At 36.6% G+C, this 26,764-nt stretch overlaps 1 protein-coding gene across 3 annotated transcripts in view; it reads left to right on the top strand.

Moving 5' to 3' along the window:
* pard3ab (par-3 family cell polarity regulator alpha, b) overlaps nt 1-26,764 on the top strand; it is a 116,820-nt gene that overhangs the window by 76,550 nt on the left and 13,506 nt on the right. For all 3 annotated transcript variants that reach the window (XM_073847096.1, XM_073847097.1, XM_073847095.1), the window contains one exon: nt 1,253-1,483. In XM_073847096.1, coding sequence (XP_073703197.1) covers nt 1,253-1,483 — 231 coding nt within the window. The remainder of the gene's footprint in view (nt 1-1,252; nt 1,484-26,764) is intronic.

The raw sequence follows: 26,764 nt of genomic DNA, 5'->3' as shown, positions 1-26,764 counted from the left end.
ATATGTGTGCTACCCAAATAATGACTAAAAGTAAGTCTTTGAGAACGGGTTTCTCAAGCCAGGTGGCGCATTAGACCAGGCGCTCATCTCCTGTTTCCAAAATGCATTACAAACTGCTTGACAATTGCATTTACAACACAATTAACTATACAAACTTGTGTAACCAAGTACTTCTGCCCAAAAGGCTGTACGACGTGCGCGTTCCAGTAAAATATACAGGCGCGCGGGTATAGCGTATCTGCGTTCATCTTCCAATAAACTGCGTTGCTTTTAGAAGCGTCAATTCAGTTGTTGCATATAGTTTAATGTCTTTATTTCGGGATTATCAAAGTAAATTATAACTCAAACTTGAGATTTTACTGGGACACAGCAGATTTTCACTGGGGCACGTGCCCCAGTAAAAAGGGTATAGCAATGCACGCACCTGCCCTGAAGCGGCTTCATAACTGCATCCATGTCTGCGCGTCTCATTTGTGATCATTTCACAGAAGTTGAAGACTTGTTCTCGCCCCCTACAGTGCAATTCAACTAGATATACGTCATCCGCGCTAAAATATCAAGGTGAAAGTCATCATATCTTGCGTAGTTTAGACCCAGCTCCCAACCCAACTTTGAGAATAGATTAACGGCGATATTTTTTTTATCGCGCGATATGAGTCTCACGTTAACGCAGCACGTTAACGCCGATAACGGCCCACCTCTAATAAATACATTTTGTTATATTTACATTGTATGTTTTTATTTTAACAAACACAAAAAACTGGCAAAAATAAAAAAGATGTTAAAACGGTAATAAAACAATATAATATCAATAACATGCTAATTGTAATTTACATTATTTTTTTAAATACATATATGTATACTTATATTTGAATATGTGTAAGTATGTTTATATTGTAAGTTTTGTTGCATACAGTGTTTCCAAATCATCAATAAAAAGCCACAATTGCTAATAGAAAAATATTTAATATCAAATAATAAAATGATTTAATATTAATTAAATTAACAATATAACAAGCAGGTTACAGGTACTACAGTTAGTAACAAATTGAACTAAACAGAACGTCGTTAAATTATACTGGAATAAATCATGTTTTCCTTGCCAGATCAAGAAATTTCTAATATTTACACTAATATTTTTAGTGTTGTGTTCATCCCGATCTGTCTATTATTACTTGTTTTTCTGTTGTTGTTTTTTTTTTCAATTCATTTTCTGTTTTTAAACTGTGCATTTCAACTTGTGTCTATATAGGATCCAGGCTAAAACGCGAGAGATTCGTCAGCGTCAGGCCAGAGAGCGAGACTATGCTGAGATCCAGGACTTCAGCCGGTCCACCCTGACCTCACTTCCTCCCGAGGAGCCTCCGTATGCCGGCATCGGCTCGCTGGAACACGGCGGGTACCATCGGATCCACACGCCTCCGGACTCACCATACACACATAAACAGAACGCCCGCAATGGACACCCCTCTACGTCAGACAGGTATTTACTCCAACAAAAGTCCTTTCTAAAAATCATAGTCATTTAATTTGATTAACTTATGATGCAATTCTAAACACTCTCCTTAAGTTTAAAGTGTTGCAAAGCACTCTCCAGGGCTTTCATAAAACCCAATTTGTGAGAATGTTTTGTTTGGGTTGTGTCAGAGTTGCATGTTTTCTTGAGACTAAAACAAACACAGGCAGAGAGAGACAGGAAGGCCACTTCCTGTAAGAACCCTCAGGGAACAGGAAATGGGTGTCATTCCACAGTAAGATGCAGAGAATGGAACTGTGGGAATTATCCTTACAAATCTGCATGGGAAGTGGATCTTAAAGGGGGCACAATGTGTGGGTGGGTGTGCTTTTATGGGCTTTAGAGGGAAACACTGTAGGAGTATGTGTGTGTGTGTTATGTGTTATACAAACAGTATAGCGTATATATAGTGATCTTATAGCTTCCTGTTTTCTGAGTTTCAGCCAATCAGCTTTATTGCAAGCTGTCAGATCATATTAGATGAGACCAAGTAGCCAAAACAGCTGTGGACGTGGCCTTCTGAAAAGCCCTTTTCCGATGCCTGATGTGATGTTTTAGGATATTTAGACTGATTGAAGTCATTTTACGTTTTCAGGATGACATTGACAACAACAGGAAGTCATTCTTTGGTGTCTTATAAATGTCAGGAAGATGACATTAATCTTTTAAGGAACAAATCCTCTTCAACTGTGACAAATGGGAACAGTGTCTTTTAACATTTACTTTACTATTAATCTGTTAAGTACTCACCCTAATTTATCCAGAGGGAATGTTCTCACAGTTAAAGGATTAGTTCACTTCCAGAACAAATATTTACAGATAATTTACTCACCTCCTTGTCATCCAAGATGTTCATATCTTTCTTTAAGTCATAAAGGAATAGTTTTTTTGAGGAAAACATTTCAGGGTTTTTCTCCATATAGTGGACTTCAGTGGTGGCTGTGAGTTTGAACTTACAAAATGCAGTTTAAATGCAGCTTCAGGGTATGTTGAAAAACTCCCATCTCATTTTCTCCTCCAACATCAAAATCGTCACACATCGTTGTTTTAGCTTTTTTTTTTCGTAAAGGGTGTTTGACTTTCTTTGCACGCTCACTTTGTAAACACTAGATCGATACCTCTTCAGCAATGTAGGACAATTTTGAAGTTGGAGGAGAAAATTAGATGGGAGTTTTTCGACAAACCCTAACTGTTTTGAACAGGATTGCACAGAGTGTGCATTGCAGAGCTAGACAAGATGAGCATTTGAGGTTAAAAAGTATTTTTATTTTTTTTACCAATAACCAATCATTTTGCTAGATAAGACGGTTCTTCCTCATCTGGGATCGTTTAGAGCTCTTTGAAGCTGCATTTAAACTGCATTTTGAAAGTTCAAACTTGCGGGCATCATAGAAGTCTACTATATGAAGAAAAGTCCTGAAATGTTTTCCTCAAAAAACATAATTTCCAAGACATGAACATGTTGAATGACAAGGGGGTGAGTAAATTATCTGTACATTTTTGTTTTGGAAGTGAACTAATCTTTTAAGTTGGGTTGTTAAACAGAGCATAATGTTTCTTGTTTCTTGTTTCTCATTCAGCATTAGTTTTTTTTTTTTTACTAGTGAGGGCTCTCCTAAGTTGATCCTTTTCTTTCGTAAGAGTTTTTATTTTTTTCATTTTCACTTAGCGCCAAATTAAAGCGGACACATTAACAGAACAGTCACATTTTAGCAGGATACAAAGTTCTTTTTGTTGAGTAAACTTGTATTGTGTAAGCACTTGAAATGCACAGTTGGGTCCAGAGCATGAGCAATCTAGAGGCATCGGTTAGTCTCTGAACGCTCAGAACAATTCCCAATATCAGTTGTGAAAGAGGTTTCAGTGGAAATCCAACAATAATAGAGTCATTTTTACAATGTCACTGCTATAGCTGGGCACACACTTATACACACACACACAAACACACACATACACACAGTATCTGACCTAGAAATCAGAGTGTTCTGGCTGTCAGCTGCAGTATGGTATAAGTCCCTCAGTGCAGAACGTTTAAGTAAATGAGAAATATATCTGTTCAGTCAGCAGAACTACTTTTTGAAGGCTGATAAAAGGGCTTATACACATACAAACGCGCACAAACCCACCTTCAGTATGCACAAGAATACATAATCTTAATTATATATGCATATATGTGACCCTGAAGCACAAAACCAGTTGTAAGTAGCACGGGTGTATTTGTAGCAGATTTTTGTGAAGATATTTTGTAAAATTACTACCTTAAATATATCAAAACTTATTTTTTGATTAGTAATGTGTGACCCTGGACCCCAAAACCAGTCATAAGGGTCAAAATTTTGATTTTGCGATTTGTACATCATCTAAAAGCTTAACAAATAAGCTTTCCATTAACTTATGGTTTGTAAGGCAAGATATGACTATATGAAAATCTGAAATCTGAGGGTGCAAAAAAATCAAAATATTGAGAAAATCGCCTTTAAAGTTGCCCGTGAAGTTCTTAGCAATGCATATGTGACCCTGGACCACTAAACCAGTCATATGTAGCATGAGTGTATTTGTAGCAATAGCCAACAATACATTGTATGGGTCAAAATTACAGTTTTTTTTTTGTCTTTTATGCCAAAAATCATTAGGATATTAAGTAAAGATCATGTTTTATGAAGATATTTTGTAAGTTTACTACCCCAAATATTTAAAAACTTCTTTTTTTGATTAGTAATATGTAACCCTGGACCACAAAACCAGTCATAAGGGTCAAATTTTTGATTTTGCGATTTGTACATCATCTAAAAGCTTAACAAATAAGCTTTCCATTAACTTATGGTTTGTAAGGCAAGATATGACTATATGAAAATCTGTAATCTGAGGGTGCAAAAAAATCAAAATATTGAGAAAATCGCCTTTAAAGTTGCCCGTGAAGTTCTTAGCAATGCATATGTGACCCTGGACCACTAAACCAGTCATATGTAGCATGAGTGTATTTGTAGCAATAGCCAACAATACATTGTATGGGTCAAAATTACAGTTTTTTTTTTGTCTTTTATGCCAAAAATCATTAGGATATTAAGTAAAGATCATGTTTTATGAAGATATTTTGTAAGTTTACTACCCCAAATATTTAAAAACTTCTTTTTTTGATTAGTAATATGTAACCCTGGACCACAAAACCAGTCATAAGGGTCAAATTTTTGATTTTGCGATTTGTACATCATCTAAAAGCTTAACAAATAAGCTTTCCATTAACTTATGGTTTGTAAGGCAAGATATGACTATATGAAAATCTGAAATCTGAGGGTGCAAAAAAATCAAAATATTGAGAAAATCGCCTTTAAAGTTGCCCGTGAAGTTCTTAGCAATGCATATGTGACCCTGGACCACTAAACCAGTCATATGTAGCATGAGTGTATTTGTAGCAATAGCCAACAATACATTGTATGGGTTAAAATGATTTTTTTTTTTTTTTTACCTTTATGGCAATTTTGTCAATATTTAGATTTGTTTTGCAAACTCAGATTCTAGATTTTCAAATAGTTGTATCTCCACCAAATTTGTCCTATCCTAACAAACCATACATTATTGGAAATATCAATTTCAAAAATGGACTCTTATGACTGGTTTTGTGGTCTAGGGTCACATATGTTTAACCCTCTGGGGTCTGAGGGTGTTTTGGGGCCCTGAAGAAGTTTTGACATGCCCTGACATTTGTGCTTTTTTCAGTATCTTAAAAACATATGAATGACCTAATTACGTTGTAATCAGCACATATTGGGCTACAATAATATGTAAGCAACATGAATGTACATGTTTGTGTTTTTGAGAAAACAACATGTATGCGTGCTTAGTGAAAAACTACATTTTTGAAGGTTAAAAGTGCCAATATATACACAAATATAGTGACAAAACAGAAGAAAAGAGTAAAACAGACAGTTACAATAAAAGACAATGGAATAAAAAAAGACAACTGCAAATGGAAGAAACAACAGTTAATGAAGCAGTGCATGTGGCTCATGTGGAGGTTGTGAGTTCAATTATAAATATCTCTCTCCCAGGGTTTTTGTTCGCCCACCAGGCTAGATGTGGCTTTGTTAGAACGTGTGTGTTTGTGATCTTTGAGTCTGTAATCTGTTTAATCTGTGTTCTTGTGATCAGTTGATGTTTTTTCTTGAATTGCTCAGAGGATTTCATTGTTAATGGAAGGATCAGAGAAATGTAATAGATCAGAGAAAAAAGTGGGATATGTGTGTTTTGGAGAGAGAGAGACGGGCAGTTTAAATGAATTAAACTCAATCTCTCTTATTCATTTCCACTCATGACCCCTCCTCTCTGAGCTGGGATTTGATTCTCTCAGGTTTTATTAAATTGACTTCTTAGATTTGAGTCAGAGCGACAACGTGCACACACACACACACGGTTTCTGCATGTTCCTTTCCTTTCGTTATGAGAGTTATCTGAGCCTTTCCTGTTCATATCGGAGCTGATGACCATGGGGCCGCCGTCCGTGTCTCTGGTCTCCCACCGCAGCGATGGAGCCCCTGTGTAATCAACATTCCTCCTTCCTCCTGACAAACTTTAGTTGTGTCGGTGTGTTTGTGTGTCTTGCTGAGTTGACTATGGGCCCTGTAGGGAATTTTAAAGAATGAACATTGCAGAGGCCAATTAAAGCAGCCAAACGCACACAGAGGGTAAACATCTGACTAATCCCACAGCATTCATGCTGAGAACTCACACACACATGCATACACACACACACACAAGTTTAAGCTCATTATCAGCATTCCCTGGCACGCTGCGTGGAAAAAAAAGCGCGGATTAAGAAAAACCAAAGCGTCAGAAACAAACTCGCAGCTTACAGACGGATAAAGAGAGTGTGACACCACTGCTAATTAAAAGAAATAAATGAGTGAAGAGGAGAGCAATGAGTGGTAGCAGAATTTAGATGTGCCACTGTATGGAAAAAGGCCGCCTCTGTGGTTTGGGAAAAACAGATTGATTTCAGTTACAAACAACATATTGTACACTTTTGATATGCATTTAGCTTCATCTCGTTGAGTGATAATGTTATGGTTTCTTCCAATGAAGAACCATCATCATTTCCCCTCTGTCCTTTAGCTGTTTGTGTTGAGAAGACTTTAAGACTTTTTGCTTTTGTTTGACTTTTGATTGGCAGTCCTCCATGTGTTGGCCTAGTTTAGTGTAGTCCACACAAAAATAAACTTTTTGTCATCTTTTACTCACTCTCATGCCATTCCAAATTTGTATGAGTTTCTTCCTCTGTTGATATTTTGAAGAACTTTGTAAATCAAAGGACACTGAGGGAATAAATGATGACAGAAATTCATTTTTGAGTAAAAGTAGTCCTATACTTAAGATAAGCCAAGTTTCTGAATATTAATTGATGCTGTGTAAAATATGGTGATGTTTGTGACTGTTTTTGAATACAAAAAGTATTATTTGTGAATAATTTTGGCAGTGTTTACTCAAAAACTGAGGTGCATAAGCTGAGATTTCAGAAATACAAAGCCTGAGAAATACAAAACATGTTCTAATTGAAATATAGTAAGTTGGTAAAAAAGATTGAATACATTATTTAGTAGTAATATGTCATAATAAGAAATTGAAAAGCATTTTTTATTGTGGGCTGCACATTTTTGTCCAGGAACACCACTAGTGTAAAAGAAAATCCAAAAAAGTACCCCAAAAAATGTTAAATGTGACCCTGGACCACAAAACCAGTCTTAAGTAGCACAGGTATATTTGTAGCAATAGCCAAAAATACATTATATAGGTCAAAATTATATTATATTTTTCTTTTATGCCGAAAATCAGTAGGATATTAAGTAAAGATCATATTCCATGAAATATTTTGTATATCGTAAATATATCAAAACTTAATTTTTGGATTAGTAATATGCATTAAGAACTTCATGTGGAAAATTTTAAAGGCGATTTTCTCAATATTTAGATTTTTGCACCCTCAGATTTCAGATTTTCAAATAGTTGTATCTCAACCAAACATATATATATCGTGACAAACCATACATCAATGAAAATCTTATTTATTCAGCTTTCAGATGATGAAAAACTGACCATTATGACTGATTTTGTGGTCACAAATTAATTCTGAGGTTCTGAATAACAGTATTCAACTTATTTTTCAGTGCATAAATAAGCGGTTTTCTGGTAATGTGTGATACTTCAGGTTCATAAGCCGCCGTAGGGAAATAACGAGAAGAGTAACGAAGTGCAGTATACAGTAAAACAGTTTGCACTACAAACCATTGTGTTCATAATTAAAATAATATAGAAAGACACACCAGTTTGCAATATCAAGAAGCAAAATGAGCTGTTTTTTACAGCTAAAAATAGCTGAACACGGATAAAACCGGAAGCCAGACCCATAAAATTTACAAATGACTGCACCCACTCTTACGAGAAAAATAAGGTGGATAGAGTAGTGTACAGAAAGTGTTTGTTTGCCACATTATGGTGTTTTATTAAATCCTGTATAGCAAAAGATGCATTAGCTAGATTGGTTTATCATCATTTTAATGTGTTTCTGAGGTAAAATTAGGCTGAAACACTAATGGCCTAAGTTTGAATGCCTGCTCTGGGTGGAGCTTGGGTTGTACGTTATCCACCTTTTCCTTCAACGTGAAAGTAAGCCTATGGGCGAGTCTTCCGGTTCATTAGCCGCTATAGGGAAATAACGAGAAGAATAACAACATGCAGTAAACGGTAAAACTGTTTTCACTACAAACCAGTCTGTTCATAATAAGATAATACATTTAAATTATGGTAAGACACACCAATTTGCAATGTCAAGTGTCAAAATTAGTTGTTTTGTACAGCTAAAAATAGCTGGATGCGGATGAGTCCATAATCCAAACCCATAAAATGTACAAATGGCCGCGCCCACTCTTACGGGAAAATAATGTGGATGGTACATCAAATCTTGGGTCAAAAGAGAGAAAAAAATATGTTTTTGTGATACTATATACATCTTTTAGGTTTATATTAGAAGTTATTTTATCCGTTAGCATAACGCAGCTGATATTCGAGAGCCTGCGGCTCATCTACACACTCCACACATGGTTTGTTTTGAAAAGATCCGCTGAGGGGTCAGTGTGTTTGTAGTAGCTGGTGGTCTGTGGTTTCAGCCACTGAGAGTTTGTGTCTGATTGTGGTCTAATGTTTATAAATGAACAGCGGTGGGGCGACGTTAATGAAGCCCCACAGCGCTGGTGGTTGAACCATCTCTCATTTGGGCCAAGTTAGATGCTCTAATGATGAATGGATCAAAAGACATTCAACACTATAGAGCTAACATTACCCTTTTCATGTTGATTTATCTCCGAGACAATTACTCGGATATGTTTTCGCAGTAATTCTCTCTCCCTTGCTTGCTTTCTTGTTCGGGCTAGTCAATGAATGCTCATTTAAAGGAATCCTTCAGCCAAAATTGAATATTCTGTCATCATTTATTACCCTCCAAACTCGTATTCTTCTGTGGAACACAAAAGAAAGAATCATCTCTCATGGAAATCTCCGTCTGTGTGCTTGTGTGTGTGTTATTAATGAAAATATTGTGTAGATTAACAGTGACAGTTGACAGAGACAGAAGAAATCTTTCTCTACTCAAACTCACAGGCCTCACATAATGTAACTAAATCCAGTATTTGCAATATTATCTAATGGATTTAATCTGTCACAACTTCTGATTATTAATTATGAGGCCACACATGCAGACGACAAGCCGAGTATAGTGATAAACAGACATTAGCGGATAATAACCATCTGTTAAAAGCTGAATATTCCACTGAGACATCAGATTGTTTTTTGTGGAATATGACATATGGTTTCAGATCTTCGCGGCTTCGCATGCCTAACTTTTGCTCGCTGGAGGTGTGACGTCAAATAGAGGTCGAAAGTTCAGAACCGAGTCAGGGTGACCCAAAAAGCAATGTAACCGAGATCCCAGACCTACTCGATCACCACTATGCCCCTAATTGCTTCTGGGACTGTCCCTGTAGCTTTTATTAGAAAGCAATTGCTAAAGGAGGTATGTGGCCCTGTTTACACCTTGCTATTTTTTGCTTCCCAGTTGTTATCTCTACACTATTTCTCACAAATATATTTTTAATTAGCTGACTAGTGTTTTCTAATGGTTCAAATGGATCTTAATACCAGGCCTGAGAGAGATGCTTTGTAGTGTCTCTGGTTTAGGAGTGGGTTTGTTGTCTTTGTCAGAAAGGTAGGATGCAGGTTGGACTCAAATCTGTGTCAACAACATTTGTATTATGGCTTAATGTGTCTGGAATGTGAATCACTGTGCCACAGCTCTGACAGGGTTTGTAGTTTTTCCTTTCTAGTGTGCAATGCTCCTGATACAAAACTAGACTGTTTGGTGTTTATCTGAGTGAATTCACCTGTGTGTTTGCTGCATGCAAAATGATGGTTCATTAGCCGGTTGTGTGTGTGTGTGTGTGTGTGTGTGTGTGTGTGTGTGTGTGTGTGTGTGTGTGTGTGAGAATCGAAGAGTTCTGCTGAATTGAGTGGATGCCCTTTCTCTGACCCCTCAACAAGATGACCTACTTTTCTGACAGAACATTGTTCTTCTGTCGAGAACGCGCCTTTCCTCTCCCTGTCTTTTTCCCTCTTGATTTTCTTTTTTTTTCAGGATAAAGTTACCTTATAAGTAGGCTGCTTTCTGTATATTTAGCATTTTACAAGAATCAAGTTTGTGTGTAGTTTGTTCTCTTCTTTCTTATTCTAGGGTGACAAGTGCAGCTGTTTGCAAAGTAGATATTTCATTTGTTGAAAAAACTCTGTGTTTGAACCTGTGGATTTGGTTTTGGAATTGGTAGCAACCAAAGCCTAGTGAGCTGCCTTGATGTCTGCTGTCAACCCAGGCTTTGTCTACCCAACTTTTAAAGGGTAAGTTCCCACAAAAATGAAAATTCTGTCATTATTTACTCCCCATCATGCCATTCCAAACCTGTAAGACCTTTTTTCATCTACGGAACACAAATTAAGATATTTTTTTATTAAATCCGAGAGCTTTCTGAGCCTGAATAGACAGCAACACAACTACCACATTCAAGGCCCAGAAAGGTAGTATGGACATCGTTAAAATAGTCCATGTGACATCAGTGGTTGATCTGCAAATGTATGAAGCTACAAGAATACTTTTTGTGTGCAAAAAAAAAATAAACATAACAATGTCTTTGACGCGCGTTCACGAGAGTATCACAACACGTGTGTGGTGCTGCCGCATTCTGGCGTACACTGTAAGAATAATTCGTAAAATTATGGGTAAAAACTGGCAGCTGTGGTTGCCAGAGTTTTACCGTAAAAATATGGTAGCAATATCTTAGGTTTTACGGATTTAACCTAAATTTACATTTAAATACTGTAAATTTGATTAACTGATATAATGTTAAAATACCAACCTGTGGAAGTACTGAAATCTGTCTTGTACCTTTGTAATACACTGATAACCACAAAAAGCAGGTGGTGATGAGAAAGTCTCATGATGAACCAAAGCCCATCACAAGCACTTTTAAATACTATATATAGAAGGTGCACAGTGTCATTCACACAAACACTAAAGACCATCATGGTAACACACATGAAATTGAAATAATGTAATAACCATTAATTTAACAGCATTAGATGTAACATACATCCCTAATGTACACAACTGATAAGACAAAACTACTAAGAAACAGGCATTTCAACGGAAAAAACATCAAATGTGAAATGTAACAAAGGGAATTCTGGAAATGCCAATTTACTGTTATTCACTGTAAATGATATGTTCTTTTTCACTTCCAAAAATGGTATACTACCTTAAAATTACAAGTAATGTCCAATACAGTTTTTCACTGTATATAGTAGGGGAACTTACGGGAACTGTTAACCAATTAATAGGTTTTTACTGTAGCATTTTTAGTCTTTTACCATTAAACACAGTCATTTTTTTACAGTGTAGAATGTCCATCTCTCTTAGTTCATCATCTGTATATTCTGGTTCGAATAAGTAAAACTAAACAAAGAAATTGCAAGTCATGTTTAGGAAAATTGTCTTAGGTACAGCATGCATCGTCTTCTGCTTGTAAACTAGGTGCATCGCATTTGGGTTCTACGGCAGAATGCTGGCTCCTGCGTCAGCAGCACCACATGCATGCATTGTGGTATTCTCGTAAACGCACGGTGAAGACTTACACAGAACAGAAGAAATTGTTAAATAAAGTCATTATTTTTGTTTTCTTAGCGCACAAAACGTTCTTGTAGCTTCATAATATTATGGTTGAACCAGTGATGTTACATGGGCTGTTTTAATGAGGTCCTTACTGCCTTTCTGGGCCTTGAACGTGTCAGTTGCGTTGCTGTCTATGCAGGGCCAGAAAGCTCTCAGATTTAATCAAAATGATCTTAATTTGTGTTCTTAAGATGAACGAAGGTCTTATGGGTTTGGAACGACTTGAGGGTGAGAAATGAATGGCAATTTTCATTTTTGTGTGAACTATCCCTTTGTTGTCCAGCATCTTGGATTGTTTTTACTGACTTTGTCGCAGTGCAGGCAGCTCACTCTAGCTATCATATGAATTTTGATAATCACAAAAATCATTCGGACTGGTTCAGTTTACACGATGTGGAGCTAAAGACAATTTTATTTCTCATTTCAGTACAAATTGCAGTTCAGTAACCTTCTTTTTTTTTGCAGTCAAAGGTTTTCGTTAAACCCCGTTCCGCCGCAGACAGTTTTACTGGTGAAAGGCGACTTCATATTTCAGAGAGAAGAAGTGACTTCAGTGTGACATTAAAACTGTCCCCCTGCGTGCACGACTACATGTTCAGATTTAATTGGTTCTGTTGTCGACGCTCGCGCTCAGTCATGCTGTGAGCTCGGCGTGCGCTTGTGCGTTTATAAGACATTAGCTTAGAAATATTATCTCACTGTCTGTGTTGTTAATGGCTGCTGTAGAACGTGTCACTCAGATGAATGAGTCATTAGGAGTTTATATTCGAACGCTGTAACTCATAATCATGACTTGAATATAAATATGAGCTGATTTTATTAGAAGCACTTGGTTGGAGTTTTCTCAGCCTGGGCTTGACAGTTAACAGGGTGTTTTCTGTAGGTCTGTTCGCAGCATATGACCTGACTGACATGTGGAAAGGTACAGTGAAGTGTGCGAGGTGTCACTAACAGGCCGACTGCTGGAGTTACAGGAAGTACAGAGAGCCAATTAGAGCATTCATACCAACAGAGCTCTCTCACACCTCCTCAGTCTCTCCTGTGAAGACATAAGGCCTGTTCCAAACCCCAGCAAGCTACCTGCCTAGACATTTGCTGCTTTCTAAGATGCCTAATTTTGCAATAATGTCATCCAAGATGTTCATGTCTTTCTTTCTTCAAGCGAAAGGAAATTAAGGTTTTTGAGGGAAACATTCCAGGGTTTTTCTCCATACACTCTTAAAAATAAAGGTGCTTTAAAAGGTTCTTCACAGTGATGCCATAGAAGAACCATTTTTGGTTCCACAAAGAGCCAAAGGTTTTTTAAAGAACCATATCTTACTTACCTTTTTATAATCTGAGGAACCTTCTTTCGCCAAAAAGAACCGTTTGTGAAACAAAAAAGTTCTTCAGATGTTAAAGGTTCTTTATGGAACCATTCAGACAAAGGTTCTTCTATGGCAACGTTAAGCACCTTTTTATTTAAGAGTGTATAGTGGACTTCAATGGGGATCAACGGGTTGAAAGTCAAAATTGCAGTTTCACTTCAGCTTCAAATGGCTCTACACAATCCCAGACGAGGAATAAGGGTCTTATCTAGTCTAACAATCAATAATTTTCTAAAAAAAAATAAAATACTATTTATATACTTTTTTAACCACAAATGCTTGTCTTGCACTAGTTCTGCAATGCTGCTGTGATTTCATGCATTAGCAAATTGGCCTTATGTTGAAGTACTTTACACATGTGTGTCCATAGACATATAAATGTTTCGGTATTTAAAACCCCTTCCAGTGTCAAGACGCTGATCGGCAAAGCAGATCTAATGATCGGGATGGGGAATCACTCTGGTGCTATCGATCTGACACACACATCTCACGCATGATTGTGTTAGCAGAAGTAATGAGAAATCAATAAGTACTGACTCCCTTAAATGCACAGGATTAATACTATTAGGAGTCGGTATGCAGCAGTACAGACAGACACGCACATACACACACATACACAAACACACACTCCTTGCCCGTAAACCACTAGTCCATTAGCCTTATCTTTTGGTTACATTTAATGAAAGCTCTTTACCCGCAGTGCACGGGGCTGTAGCCCTGGCAACCACACCACACAAACCTGCCACCACCTATGCTTGACTGTAACCATGGAAACCACACACCCTTCACTTACTTGATTTCCCTGTAACCATGGTAACCACATGTAAACCACTGTATGATGCCAGTTTGTACCAGGATATTCACATATTTGTGATATTCCAAATTGATTCTAGAAATATGGAATTCTTTAAAACACTTGTACAGTCATGTACATTTCATTTATCATGTAACTCCCTTTGTAGAAAGCAATATTACCATGGTTTTACCTTTTTTTTTTTCACTATTCCAAGTTTATATTTTGCAATTCTGACGTTTTTTTCTTGCAATTCTGGCTTTTTTCCTCACAATTCTGAGTATATATCTTGCAATTCTCAGTTTTTTTCTCACAATTCAGATTATATATTTTGCAATTCTCACTCTTTTCTCACGATTCCGAGTTAATATCTTGCAATTGACTTTTTTCTCACAATTACAAATTTTATATCTTATAAAAACAATTCTGATATTTTCCTGCAATTCTGACTGTATGCCTTGCCATTCTGACATTTTTCTTGCAATTCCGAGTTGATATCTTGCCATTTTTAACTTTTTTTTTCCAATTCCGAGTTTATATTTTGCAATTCTGACTTTGTTCTTGCAATTCTCACTTTTTCCTCATGATTCCGAGTTATCTTGTGATTCTAAACTTTTTTTCTCACAATTCTGAGTATATGTCTTGCAATTTTTACATTTTTCTCGCAGTTCTCAATTTTTTCTTCCGATTCCAAGTTGATATCTTGCAATTCTTACATTTTTCTCACAATTCCGAGTTTATATTTTGCAATTTTCACTATTTTCTCACAATTCTGAGTGTATATCTTGCAATTCAGACTTTCTCTCGCAATTCAGACTTTTTTTCCCACAATTCTGAGTTTATTTCTTGCAGTTCTTTTTTTCTCACGATTTCGAGCGTCTTGCAATTCTGATTTTTTTTTTTGCAATTCTGACTAGCATCACAATTGTAAGCTACGAAGTCAGAATTGTGAGATATAAACTTGTAATTGTGAGAAATAGTCTCATTTGTGACTTTTTCTTGCAAATGCGAATTTGTATCTTGCAATTCTGACTTTATTTCTCAAGAAATATAAACTTACAATTGCGAATTTTTATAATCAGTTTTTATAATTTCTCAGAATTTTGAATTTATATTGTGCAATTCTGGTTTTTTTATGTATGTGAGACTTCCTTTAATAAAAAAATATTTTTTTAAGGGTTACCATATTGTGCTTTTTGAAAAAAGGGGTTGTTGTTAGTTGTTGATACCTAATGCATTGACTAATTTTAACAAACCTTATTTTTAAAGTGCTTAATTTAGTAAATTAAGCTCTCAAACTAACATTTTGGCTAATTTGATTTAGATAAGGTTGAAAGCATGGAAAGGTCTGTCCAATTTTTCTGTTTCCTTGAAATCAGTCAGCTGTTCACAACTATACCTAAAGCTGCAATGAAAAAGGCATTTTTATTTCAGTGAATGGCACACCTGTAATCTGTTAATACAAGTGTATCCGATAATTGAATGCAGCTTTACACTTGCTGAAGTTAAAGATCAAAAAGAAGTTTGACCATCAGTGTTCAGGCATTATACATTATTAACCAATTGTGACTTGTGAGTAGGTGGGATCTATGAAGAACAGTCATAGAAAATGCAAATACACAGAATGTACGAGGCCTTTAGAGAGTATGTCAATAGGGAAACAAAGCCAAAACCCAGATATTTTAGGCAATTTAGAATTCCCGTTTGTATATTCAGGTGTCTATGTGTGTGTGTGTCCATTGAGTATTGTATATAGTTGGATAGTCCAGGGGTTTCCTGCTGACTTTAGTCCAGTCAGGGTGAGAGAAGGGCAGCTGTATTTTCTCTGCTCTCTCTGTCTCTCAGACACTTCAGGAAGAAGCGTTGATAGACGTATTTGCGGAAATGTCACCTCTCTTGCTCCTAAAGCTCATATTGTCCCCCAGTGGACGTATAAGTATCTATAATACTGTGAAAGTAATACACACTGAAGGGAATTTTCGGTTATAATCATTGAATTCTTTCAAATGTAATTACATTTTTCTAGTCAGGTTTTTTTTTTAGAACCACCTCCATCTCATTTTACTGCCACTTGCATCATTATTGCTCATAGTAAGTATTAAATTTTAAGGCGTCCTTGACATTTGCGCTACAAACATGAATGATTCTTCAAATCGTGCAGGTTTTTTAAGGAAAGTGCGCTACTTTTATCACTTTGGGGTTTAACACATAAAACACTGTGGATGAAAGAATATTACACTTAGGCTGTATGCCTTTGTACATTTGTAGAATACAAATCATATTAGAATTATTTCTGAAGGGTCATGTGACTCTGAAGACTACAGTAATTGCTGCTGAAAATTCAGCTTTGCAATCACAAATATATAAAATATAAAATCATTCTTTTATTGTAAAAATAATATTTAAATTTTTTGCTGTTATTTTCACGTTATTATCAAAGGAATAAAAAACCATGGTTAGCATAAGTAATGTACAAAAACATTAAAAGATAATAAAAAAATCTGAATTATTCCAAACTTTTGACCATTAGTTTTCTCACGATTCCAAGTTAATATCTTGCAGTAGACTTTTTTTCCTCACAATTCTGACTTTTTTTCTCACAATTCCAAGTATATGTCTTGCAATTCTCACTTTTTTCCTGACGATTCCGAGTTGATATCCTGCAATTCTCACTTTTTTCTCACAATTCTGAATATGTCTTGCAATTCTGAAATTTTCCTCACAATTCTCATGATTCCGAATTGATATCCTGCAATTCTGACATTTTTTTCTCACAATTCTCATTTTTTCTTCATGATTCCAAATTGATATCTTGCAATTCTAACTTTTTTCTTCATGATTCCAAATTGATATCTTGCAATTCTAACTTTTTTCTTCACAATTCCGAATTGATATCTTGCAATTCTAACTTTTCTCCTCACGATTCCGAATTGATATCTTGCAATTCTAACTTTTTTCCTCACGATTCTGAATTGATACCTTGCAATTCTAACTTTTTTCTTCACAATTCCGAATTGATATCTTGCAATTCTAACTTTTTTCCTCACGATTCCGAATTGATATCTTGCAATTCAACTTTTTTCTTCACGATTCCAAATTGATATCTTGCAATTCAACTTTTTTCTTCACGATTCCGAATTGATATCTTGCAATTCTGACATTTTTTTCTCACAATTCTCATTTTTCCCTCACGATTCCGAATTGATATTTTGCAATTCAACTTTTTTCTTCACGATTCCGAATTGATATCTTGCAATTCTAACTTTTTTCTTCATGATTCTGAATTGATATCTTGCAATTCTGACATTTTTTTCTCACAATTCTCATTTTTCCCTCACGATTCCGAATTGATATTTTGCAATTCAACTTTTTTCTTCATGATTCTGAATTGATATCTTGCAATTCTGACATTTTTTTCTCACAATTCTCATTTTTTTCTTCACGATTCCGAATTGATATCTTGCAATTCTAACTTTTTTCCTCACGATTCAGAGTTGATATCTTGCAATTCTGACATTTTTCTCACAATTCTGAGTTTATATCTTGCAATTCTAACTTTTTTCTTCATGATTCTGAATTGATATCTTGCAATTCTGACATTTTTTTTTCTTACAATTCTCATTTTTCCCTCACGATTCCGAATTGATATCTTGCAATTTTAACTTTTTTCTTCACTATTCCAAATTGATATCTTGCAATTCTGACATTTTTTTTTCTCACAATTCTCTTTTTTTTTTTCACGATTTCAAATTGATATCTTGCAATTCTAACTTTTTTCTTCATGATTCTGAATTGATATCTTGCAATTCTAACTTTTTTTCCTCACGATTCAGAGTTTATATCTTGGAATTCTCACTTTTTTCTCACAATTGTTAATGTATGTCTTGCCATTCTGACATTTTTCTCACAATTCTCACTTTTTTCCCACAATTCTGAGTTTATATCTTGCAATTCTGACTTTTTCTTGCAATTCTTAATATACGTCTTGCAATTCTGACATTTTTCTCACAATTCTCATTTTTTTCTGTTTCCGAGTTGATATCTTGCAATTCTGACTTTTTTTCTTACAATTCTGAGTATGTATCCTGCAATTCTTTTTTTTCTCACAAATTTTCTCGCAATTATGAGTTGATATCTCACAATTCTCACTTTTTTTCCCTCACGATTCCGAGTTGATATCTTGCAATTCTGACTTTTTTCTCACAATTCAGACTTTTTTCTTACAATTCTGAGTATGTATCATGCAATTCAGAATTTTTCTTTTTTGCAATTCTGACTTTATCAGAATCAAAATGGCATCATGTAAGCTCACGATTGTAAATTTATAAAGTCAGAATTGCGAGATATAAATTTGCATTTGTGAGAAATAAAGTCAGAGTTGCAGCATTAAAAGACAAAAGAAAATCTTAATTATTCCAAACTTTTGACCATTAGTGTTTGTGGATGAAAAAAGGGTCTCTGTGGGTTTGTAAAACTTGTTTTTTTTTTTCATACACTATTTGTTGTGGTGACTGTACTGGAGTTTATTGTTGTGTTTGATTGTTTCCAACAGTCTAGAGTCTGTGTATTTGCATTTTTTTTTGCTGTCTGTGGTTTTAAAAAACACATGTTCGAGAATGCAAACTCATCGTGAACCTGTTTTTGATTTATTTACTAATTGGGCTTAAAGTGAGCGATTCCTGCAAGTGTTTCAGCAATACACAGATCAGAAACTCTCGTAAACATTCTTCTATCTTCAAAGGTGAAGTTTGACTGCCACTTTGCTACGCAGTGTCTCATGGGAGCTGAACCCCACTGCCTCCGACGGTGCTGAAATCAATCATAACTGTTCATCCACACACACACACACGCACACACAGGTCTCTGTGACTCTGTGTGTGAGTGTGCAAAGGCCTCTTGAGCCATTTACAAGACAGATCCCACAAAAGCCTAAACTGCTCCTCTGGACCTCGACCATCTGTGTGTGTGTCTGTTTGTGTGTTTGTGTATTTATGTGAAGGTCATTCTTTGATGTGACTTAAACTCAAGGCTCAATGGGCCACTAGAGCCATTCCTCACACACTGCCCGGAGAGTTTATGCTCCCGTATGTTTCAAATTAGCAGCGCATCTGACATAAACGCAACACCATCGTTTAAACAGATACTCGCTATAACCTTCAAACCCCTTTAAACATGTTTTCCTACTGTGTCAACGAACATCGATCTCCTTTAGGCGGAGTAACTCGACTCTCTGAAAGTCAAATGCTGAGTTAAACGCCTTATTAAAAAGAAGTGGTGTGATTCAGAGTGCTGTACAGTGTAGAACCACAATTAAAGCCTTGACAGCTCTAACATTACCATGAGTTAATGACTTAACAATGGTTAATTGAAGCTGTCAGTACTGAAATACAACTTCATGTGCTTGATGTTTAAACATAAGGGGAGGAAAAGTAAGAAAATTAACTTACCAAAAAAAGTCTGAGATGTGTGCATTTTAATGTGACATCCCTTATGCTCACCATGGTTTTAATTGTTAGAGTAAAAAATACAGTAAAAACTATAAAATTGTAAAATATTATTACAATTTAAATTCCATTTTTAATGTATATTAAAATGTAATTTTATCCTGCTATTAATTCAGTCTTCAGTGTTACATGATCCTTCAGAAATCATTATAATATGCTGTTTTGCTGCTCAAGAAGCATTTCTGAAAAGAACAATTTTTTAACAGAAATGTTTTGAATTTTTCCTCACAATTGTGAGTTTATATCTCACAATTCTGACTTAATTTTTTGCAATTCTGACTTTATTTCTCGCAATAGCGACTTTGTATCTCACAATTTTGACTTTCTCACAATTGTGAGTTTATCTAGCAATTCTGACGATTTCTCGCAATAGCGACTTTGTATCTTAGAATTTTGACTTTTTCTCACAATTGTGCATGTAAACTTGCATGTAAACTTGCAATTGTGAGTCAGAATTACATGTTTATATTTCAATTCTGACTTAATTTCTCGCAATTGTGCGTTTATATCTCACAATTTTGACTTTTTCTCGCAATAGCCACTTTGTATCTCACAATTTTGACTTTCTCGCAATTGTGGGTTAATATCTAGCAATTCTGACTATTTCTCGCAATAGTGACTTTGTATCTTACAATTTTGACTTTCTCACAATTGAGTGTTTTATATCTCACAATTCTGACTTCATTTCTCGCAATAGCGACTTTGTATCTCACAATTTTGACTTTCTCGCAATTGAGTGTTTTATATCTCACAATTCTGACTTCATTTCTCGCAGTAGCGACTTTGTATCTCACCATTTTGACTTTCTCGCAATTGCACGTTTATATCTCGCAATTTTGACTATTTTGTATCTCACAATTGACTTTTTCTCACAATTACGAGTTTATATCTCACAATTCTGACTTTATTTTTTGCAATTCTGACTTTATTTCTCGCTATAGCGACCTTGTATCTTACAATTTTGACTTTCTCGCAGTTTTGAGTTTATATCTAGCAATTCTGACTATTTCTCGCAATAGCGACTTTGTATCTTACAATTTTGACTTTCTCACAATTGAGTGTTTTATATCTCACAATTCTGACTTCATTTCTCGCAATAGCGACTTTGTATCTCACAATTTTGACTTTCTCGCAATTGAGTGTTTTATATCTCACAATTCTGACTTCATTTCTCGCAGTAGCGACTTTGTATCTCACCATTTTGACTTTCTCGCAATTGCACGTTTATATCTCGCAATTTTGACTATTTTGTATCTCACAATTGACTTTTTCTCACAATTACGAGTTTATATCTCACAATTCTGACTTTATTTTTTGCAATTCTGACTTTATTTCTCGCTATAGCGACCTTGTATCTTACAATTTTGACTTTCTCGCAGTTTTGAGTTTATATCTAGCAATTCTGACTATTTCTCGCAATAGCGACTTTGTATCTTACAATTTTGTCTTTCTCACAAATGCGAGTTTATATCTCTCAATTCTGACTTTTTTTTGCAATTCTGACTATTTCTTGCAATAGCGACTTTGCATCTCTCAGTTTTGACTTTCTCGCAATTGTAAGTTTATATTTCTCACAATTGCACTGTTATATCTCACAATTCTGACTTTATTTCTTGCAGTAGCGATTTTGTATCTCACGATTTTGACTTTCTCACAATTGCGCATTTATATCTCACAATTCTGACTTCATAACTCGCAAAAGAGTTTGTCATGCAATTCAGAAAAAAAAAGAATTGAGAGTTGCAAGATAAAAAACTGGTAATTCTTATTTTCTCAGAATGGTATATATAATAATATAATATAAACTTGCAAATGCGAGTTATAAAGTCAGAATTGCACGTTTATATCACAATTCTGACTTTATTTCTCGCAATAGCAACTTTTTATCTCACAATTCTTTAAGACTTTATAACTCACAATTGCAAGTTTGTCACAATTCTGAGAAAAAAAAAGTAAGAATTGAGAGTTGGCAATTTAGAGAGAAAAAGTCAGAATTGCAAGATACACAATTCTGAGTTCAAAATTGTAAAATAAAATGAAAAAGTTGGGAAAGAAACTGTATTGTGTATTCTATAAGGTAAAAGCTGCTTGAACAATATAAATAATCAAACCGAGTCTCTGTTTAATGTGAAGGCATCTGTGTGTGTGTGTGTGTGTGTGTGTGTGTGTGTGTGTGTGTGTGTGTGTGTGTGTGTGTGTGTGTGTGTGTGTGTGTGTGTGTGTGTGTGTGTGTGTGTAAGCTGCTCTGCATACTAAATTTGTTTACCACAGTCTTGGCTCCTGTTTTTTTCTTCTTCTTTTTTATTTTTGTTGTCACCTCACTCAGCAGAACTGTTAGCTGGCAGGACTTTCATTCCTGTTCTCAATTTCCAGCGAGCACAAATACACACATGCATGGCTTTTCACTGTGATGTGTATCTGTTTGTGTTTCAGTGTGTATCAGTGGCTATATTCCCATACAGTGATATCTGCACATATTGTTTCGCTCAGAGACTGAGAGAGACCTGTCAGCTGTGAATTGCAGAGAAGCTTTACAAGAGCTAGAGGTGGACGGTATAACCAATATATGTTTGTGTAAGAATAAAAAACTTTTATATCAGGGTAATGGTGTGTGTGTAATACATATATATATATATATATATATATATATATATATATATACATACATACATACACACATACACACACACACACACACACACACACACATATATATATATATATCTCACAATATAGTTTTTATATTCTAGTCATTTGTGCTGAAACTTTGTAGTGGGATTCTTATACTGTTCTTCTGTTGTTGCCAGTGTCCACATTTTGAAAATTGTTTCAAATTGGGGAAAAAACAAGACTTCTAATCTAACTCCAAATATCAGCCTAACAATTCTGATATTGATCATTACTGAAAAAAACAAACTATGATGTTGATCATTACTGATATGTTTAGGCTCTAGATATATTGTCTGTCTGTAGTGAATATTTTGTTTTTGTTTTTAATGCTTTTGTTTATCTTCCTCACAAGGTGTGGAGTGCACAGCTGCATTTGTGACACTCTTTCCATTTGTGCACTTACAGCAAGCGCTGAACTGCCCAAAATAATGTGATCTATCCATTTCAGCAGGAAGGCATGGTTACCACGGCGATAGTGATTCTTATATGCTCTAATGGCGACTGGAGGTATTTTAAAGTACATTAAAACCGACGTTATCACAATTCCTGACATCACATGCACACTGCTCTCAGAACAAATTATGACTCGTGATGAGACCATATGTCTCCAAATCTCCTTTTCACAAGCTAGAAGCTGTTTACATATTGATATTAGATGCTGCATTATATGCTCGGCCGGAATATTCATTCCTTTTATGAAGAGATCTGTCAGAGAGAAAGGTTTTATCTGCCCTTATCTATCTTTTTGTGTATCAGTGGTTTTAAAAGCTTTGCTGCATGACTGTACGCAGAGACTTTGCATCTTCTAGATGAGCCATTTCAGTAATGACTCCTGCAGATCATAACAGTCATTATAATCAGACTTCTCCCTCTATGCACCGGGCGATTGCTAGATGAGGCTGTGAAAGTATGAATGCAGTATGAGGCTGTGAGAGGGTGATTTCTAAATGAGGCTATGAGAGAGTGAAAGGTAGAACAGGGTGTGAGAGGGTAAATGGTAGATGAGGCTGTGCGAAAAAGAATACTGTGAGGCTGTGAGAGGGTGAATTCTAGATGAGGCTGTGAGAGAAATAATTGTAGATTAGACTGTGAGAGGATGAATGTCAGACGAGGCTGTGAGAAGAAGAATGATGTGAGGTTGTGAGAAGAATGATGTGAGGTTGTGAAAGGGTGAATTGTAGACAAGGCTGCGAGAGCATGAATGTTAGATGAGGCTGTGAAAGGATGAATGCTAGAGGAGACTGAGAGAAAGAACGTTTAATTATGCTGTTAGAGGAAAAATTCTAGATGAGACAGTGAGAGGATGAATTTTAGATGAGGCTGTGAAAGGATGAATTCTGGATGAACTATGGATGAGTCTCTGAGAGGATGAATTCTAGAGGAGAACTGTGATGATGAATGACAGATAAGGCTGTTAGAGGAAGAATTCTAACTGAGACGGAGAGGATAAATGTCATATGAGGCTGTTAAAAGAATTTTAGATGAGTCTGTGAGAAGATGTATGTCAGATGAGACTCTGAGAGGATGAATTCTATAGGGATGAATCTCAGATGAGGTTGTGAGAGGATGAATGTCAGATGAGGCTGTGAGAGGATGAATTCTAGATGAGGCTGTGAGAGGATGAATTCTATATGAGGCTGTGAGAGGATGAATTCTAGATAAGGCTGTGAGAGGATGAATTCTAGATGAGGCTGTGAGAGGATGAATGTCAGATGAGGCTGTGAGAGGATGAATTCTAGATGAGGCTGTGAGAGGATGAATTCTAGATAAGGCTGTGAAAGGATGGATTCTGGATGAATTCTGGGTGAGTCTGTGAGAGGATGAATTCTAGATAAGGCTGTGAGAGGATGAATTCTAGATGAGGCTGTGAGAGGATGAATTCTAGATGAGGCTGTGAGAGGATGAATTCTAGATGAGACTGAAAGGATGAATTCTAGATGAGGTTGTGAGAGGATGAATTCTAGATGAGGCTGTGAGAGGATGAATTCTAGATGAGGCTGTGAGAGGATGAATTCTAGATGAGACTGAAAGGATGAATTCTAGATGAGGTTGTGAGAGGATGAATTCTAGATAAGGCTGTGAAAGGATGGATTCTGGATGAATTCTGGGTGAGGCTGTGAGAGGATGAATTCTAGATGAGGCTGTGAAAGGATGGATTCTGGATGAATTCTGGGTGAGGATAAATGTCATATGAGGCTGTTAAAAGAATTTTGGATGAGTCTGTGAGAAGATGAATGTCAGATGAGACTCTGAGAGGATGAATTCTAGATAATTGACAGAATGAATGTCAGATGAGGTTGAGGATGAATTCCAGATGAGACTGTAAGAGGATGAGTGCCTCATAAGGATGTGAGAGGATGAAAGTCAGATGAGGTGAGAGGATGAAATCTCAATGAGGCTGTGAGTGGATGAATTCTAGATGAGGCTGTTAAGAGGACGAATGTCAGAGGAGGCTGTGAGAGGAAGAATGTCTGATGAGGCTGTGAGAGGATGAATTCTAGATAACTGTGAGAATGAATGTCAGATGAGGTTGTGAAAGGATGAATTCTTGATGAGACTGTAAGATGATGAGTGCCTGATAAGGCTGTGAGAGGGTGAATTCTAGACAAGGCTGCGAGAGCATGAATGCTAGATGGGGCTGTGAAAGGATGAATGCTAGAGGAGACTGAGAGAAAGAATGTTTAATTATGCTGTTAGAGGAAAAATTCTAGATGAGACAGTGAGAGGATGAATTTTAGATGAGGTTGTGAGAGGATGAGTGCCAGATGAGGCTGTCAGAAGAATAAATGTTGTTGAGGCTGAGAGAATGAATTCTAGATGAGGCTGTGAGAGGATGAATTCTAGATGAGGCTGTGAAAGGATGAATTATGGATGAGTCTCTGAGAGGCTGTGAGAGGATGAATTCTAAAGGGATGAATGTCAGATGAGGTTGTGAGAGGATGAATGTCAGATGAGGCTGTGAGAGGATGAATTCTAGATGAGGCTGTGAGAGGATGAATTCTAGATGAGGTTGTGAGAGGATGAATGTCAGATGAGGCTGTGAGAGGATGAATTCTAGATGAGGCTGTGAGAGGATGAATTCTATATGAGGCTGTGAGAGGATGAATTCTAGATGAGGTTGTGAGAGGATGAATGTCAGATGAGGTTGTGAGAGGATGAATTCTAGATGAGGCTGTGAAAGGATGGATTCTGGGTGAGTCTGTGAGAGGATGAATTCTAGAGGAGAACTGTGATGAATGACAGATAAGGCTGTTAGAGGAAGAATTCTAAATGAGACTGAGAGGATAAATGTCATATGAGGCTGGATGAGTCTGTGAGAAGGTGAATGTCAGATGAGACTCTGAGAGGATGAATTCTAAAGGGATGAATGTCAGATGAGGCTGTGAGAAGATGAATTCTAGATGAGGCTGTTAGAGGATGAATGTTTGATGAGGATGAAAGTCAGATGAGGTGAGAGGATGAAATCTCAATGAGGCTGTGAGTGGATGAATTCTAGATGAGGCTGTTAGAGGACGAATGTTTGAGGCTGAGAGAGGATGAAAGTCAGATGAGGTGAGAGGATGAAATCTCAATGAGGCTGTGAGTGGATGAATTCTAGATGAGGCTGTTAGAGGATGAATGTTTGAGGCTGAGAGAGGATGAAAGTCAGATGAGGTGAGAGGATGAAATCTCAATGAGGCTGTGAGTGGATGAATTCTAGATGAGGCTGTTAGAGGACGAATGTCAGAGGAGGCTGTGAGAGGAAGAATGTCTGAGGCTGTGAGAGGATGAATTCTAGATAACTGAGAATGAATGTCAGATGAGGTTGTGAAAGGATGAATTCTTGATGAGACTGTAAGAGGATGAGTGCCTGATAAGGCTGTGAGAGGATGAATTCTAGATGAGACTGAAAGGATGAATGCCAAATGAGGCTGTGAGAGGATGAATGCCAGATGAGGCTGTGAGAGGATGAATTCTAAAGCAGACTGTAGAAGGATGGATGCCAAATAAGGTTGTGAGAGGATGAGTGTCAGATGAGGCTGTAAGAGGATGAATTCTAGATGAGGATGAGTGCCCGATGAGGCTGTGACGGGATGAATGTCAAATGAGATGAGAGGATGAATTCTAGAGGAGACTGAGAGGATGAATGCCAAATGAGGTTGTGTGAGGATGAATATCAGACGAGGATGAATTCTAGAGCAGACTGTAAAAGGATGAATGCCAAACGAGGTTGTGAGAGGATTAGTGCCAGATGAGGCTGTAAGAGGATGAAATCTAGATGAGGATGCGTGCCCGGTAAGGCTGTGACAGGATGAATGTCAAATGAGGTGAGAGGATTATTTCTAGATGAGACTGAGAGGATGAATGCCAAATGAGGTTGTGTGAGGATGAATGACAGACGAGGCTGTGAAAGGATGAGTGCCAGATAAGGCATTGAGAGGACAAATGTCAGATGAGGCTGAGAGAGGAAGAATGTCTGGTGAGGCTGTGAGAGGAAAATTTTAGATATGACAATGCGAGGACAAATTCTAGAAGAGACTGTGAGAGGATGACTTCTAGATGATGCTGTGAAAGGATGAGTACCAGATGAGGTTATGAGAGGACAAATGTCAGACGAGGCTGTGAGAAAAAGAAAGTCAGATGTTGTTACAATGGGCCGGACCCTTAATCACA

The sequence above is a fragment of the Garra rufa genome, chromosome 9 (genome assembly GCF_049309525.1).
Source record: "Garra rufa chromosome 9, GarRuf1.0, whole genome shotgun sequence".
Lineage (NCBI taxonomy): Eukaryota > Metazoa > Chordata > Actinopteri > Cypriniformes > Cyprinidae > Garra > Garra rufa.
The sequence above is the reverse complement of the archived record's forward strand: the minus strand, read 5'-3'. Positions and strand labels throughout refer to the sequence as shown.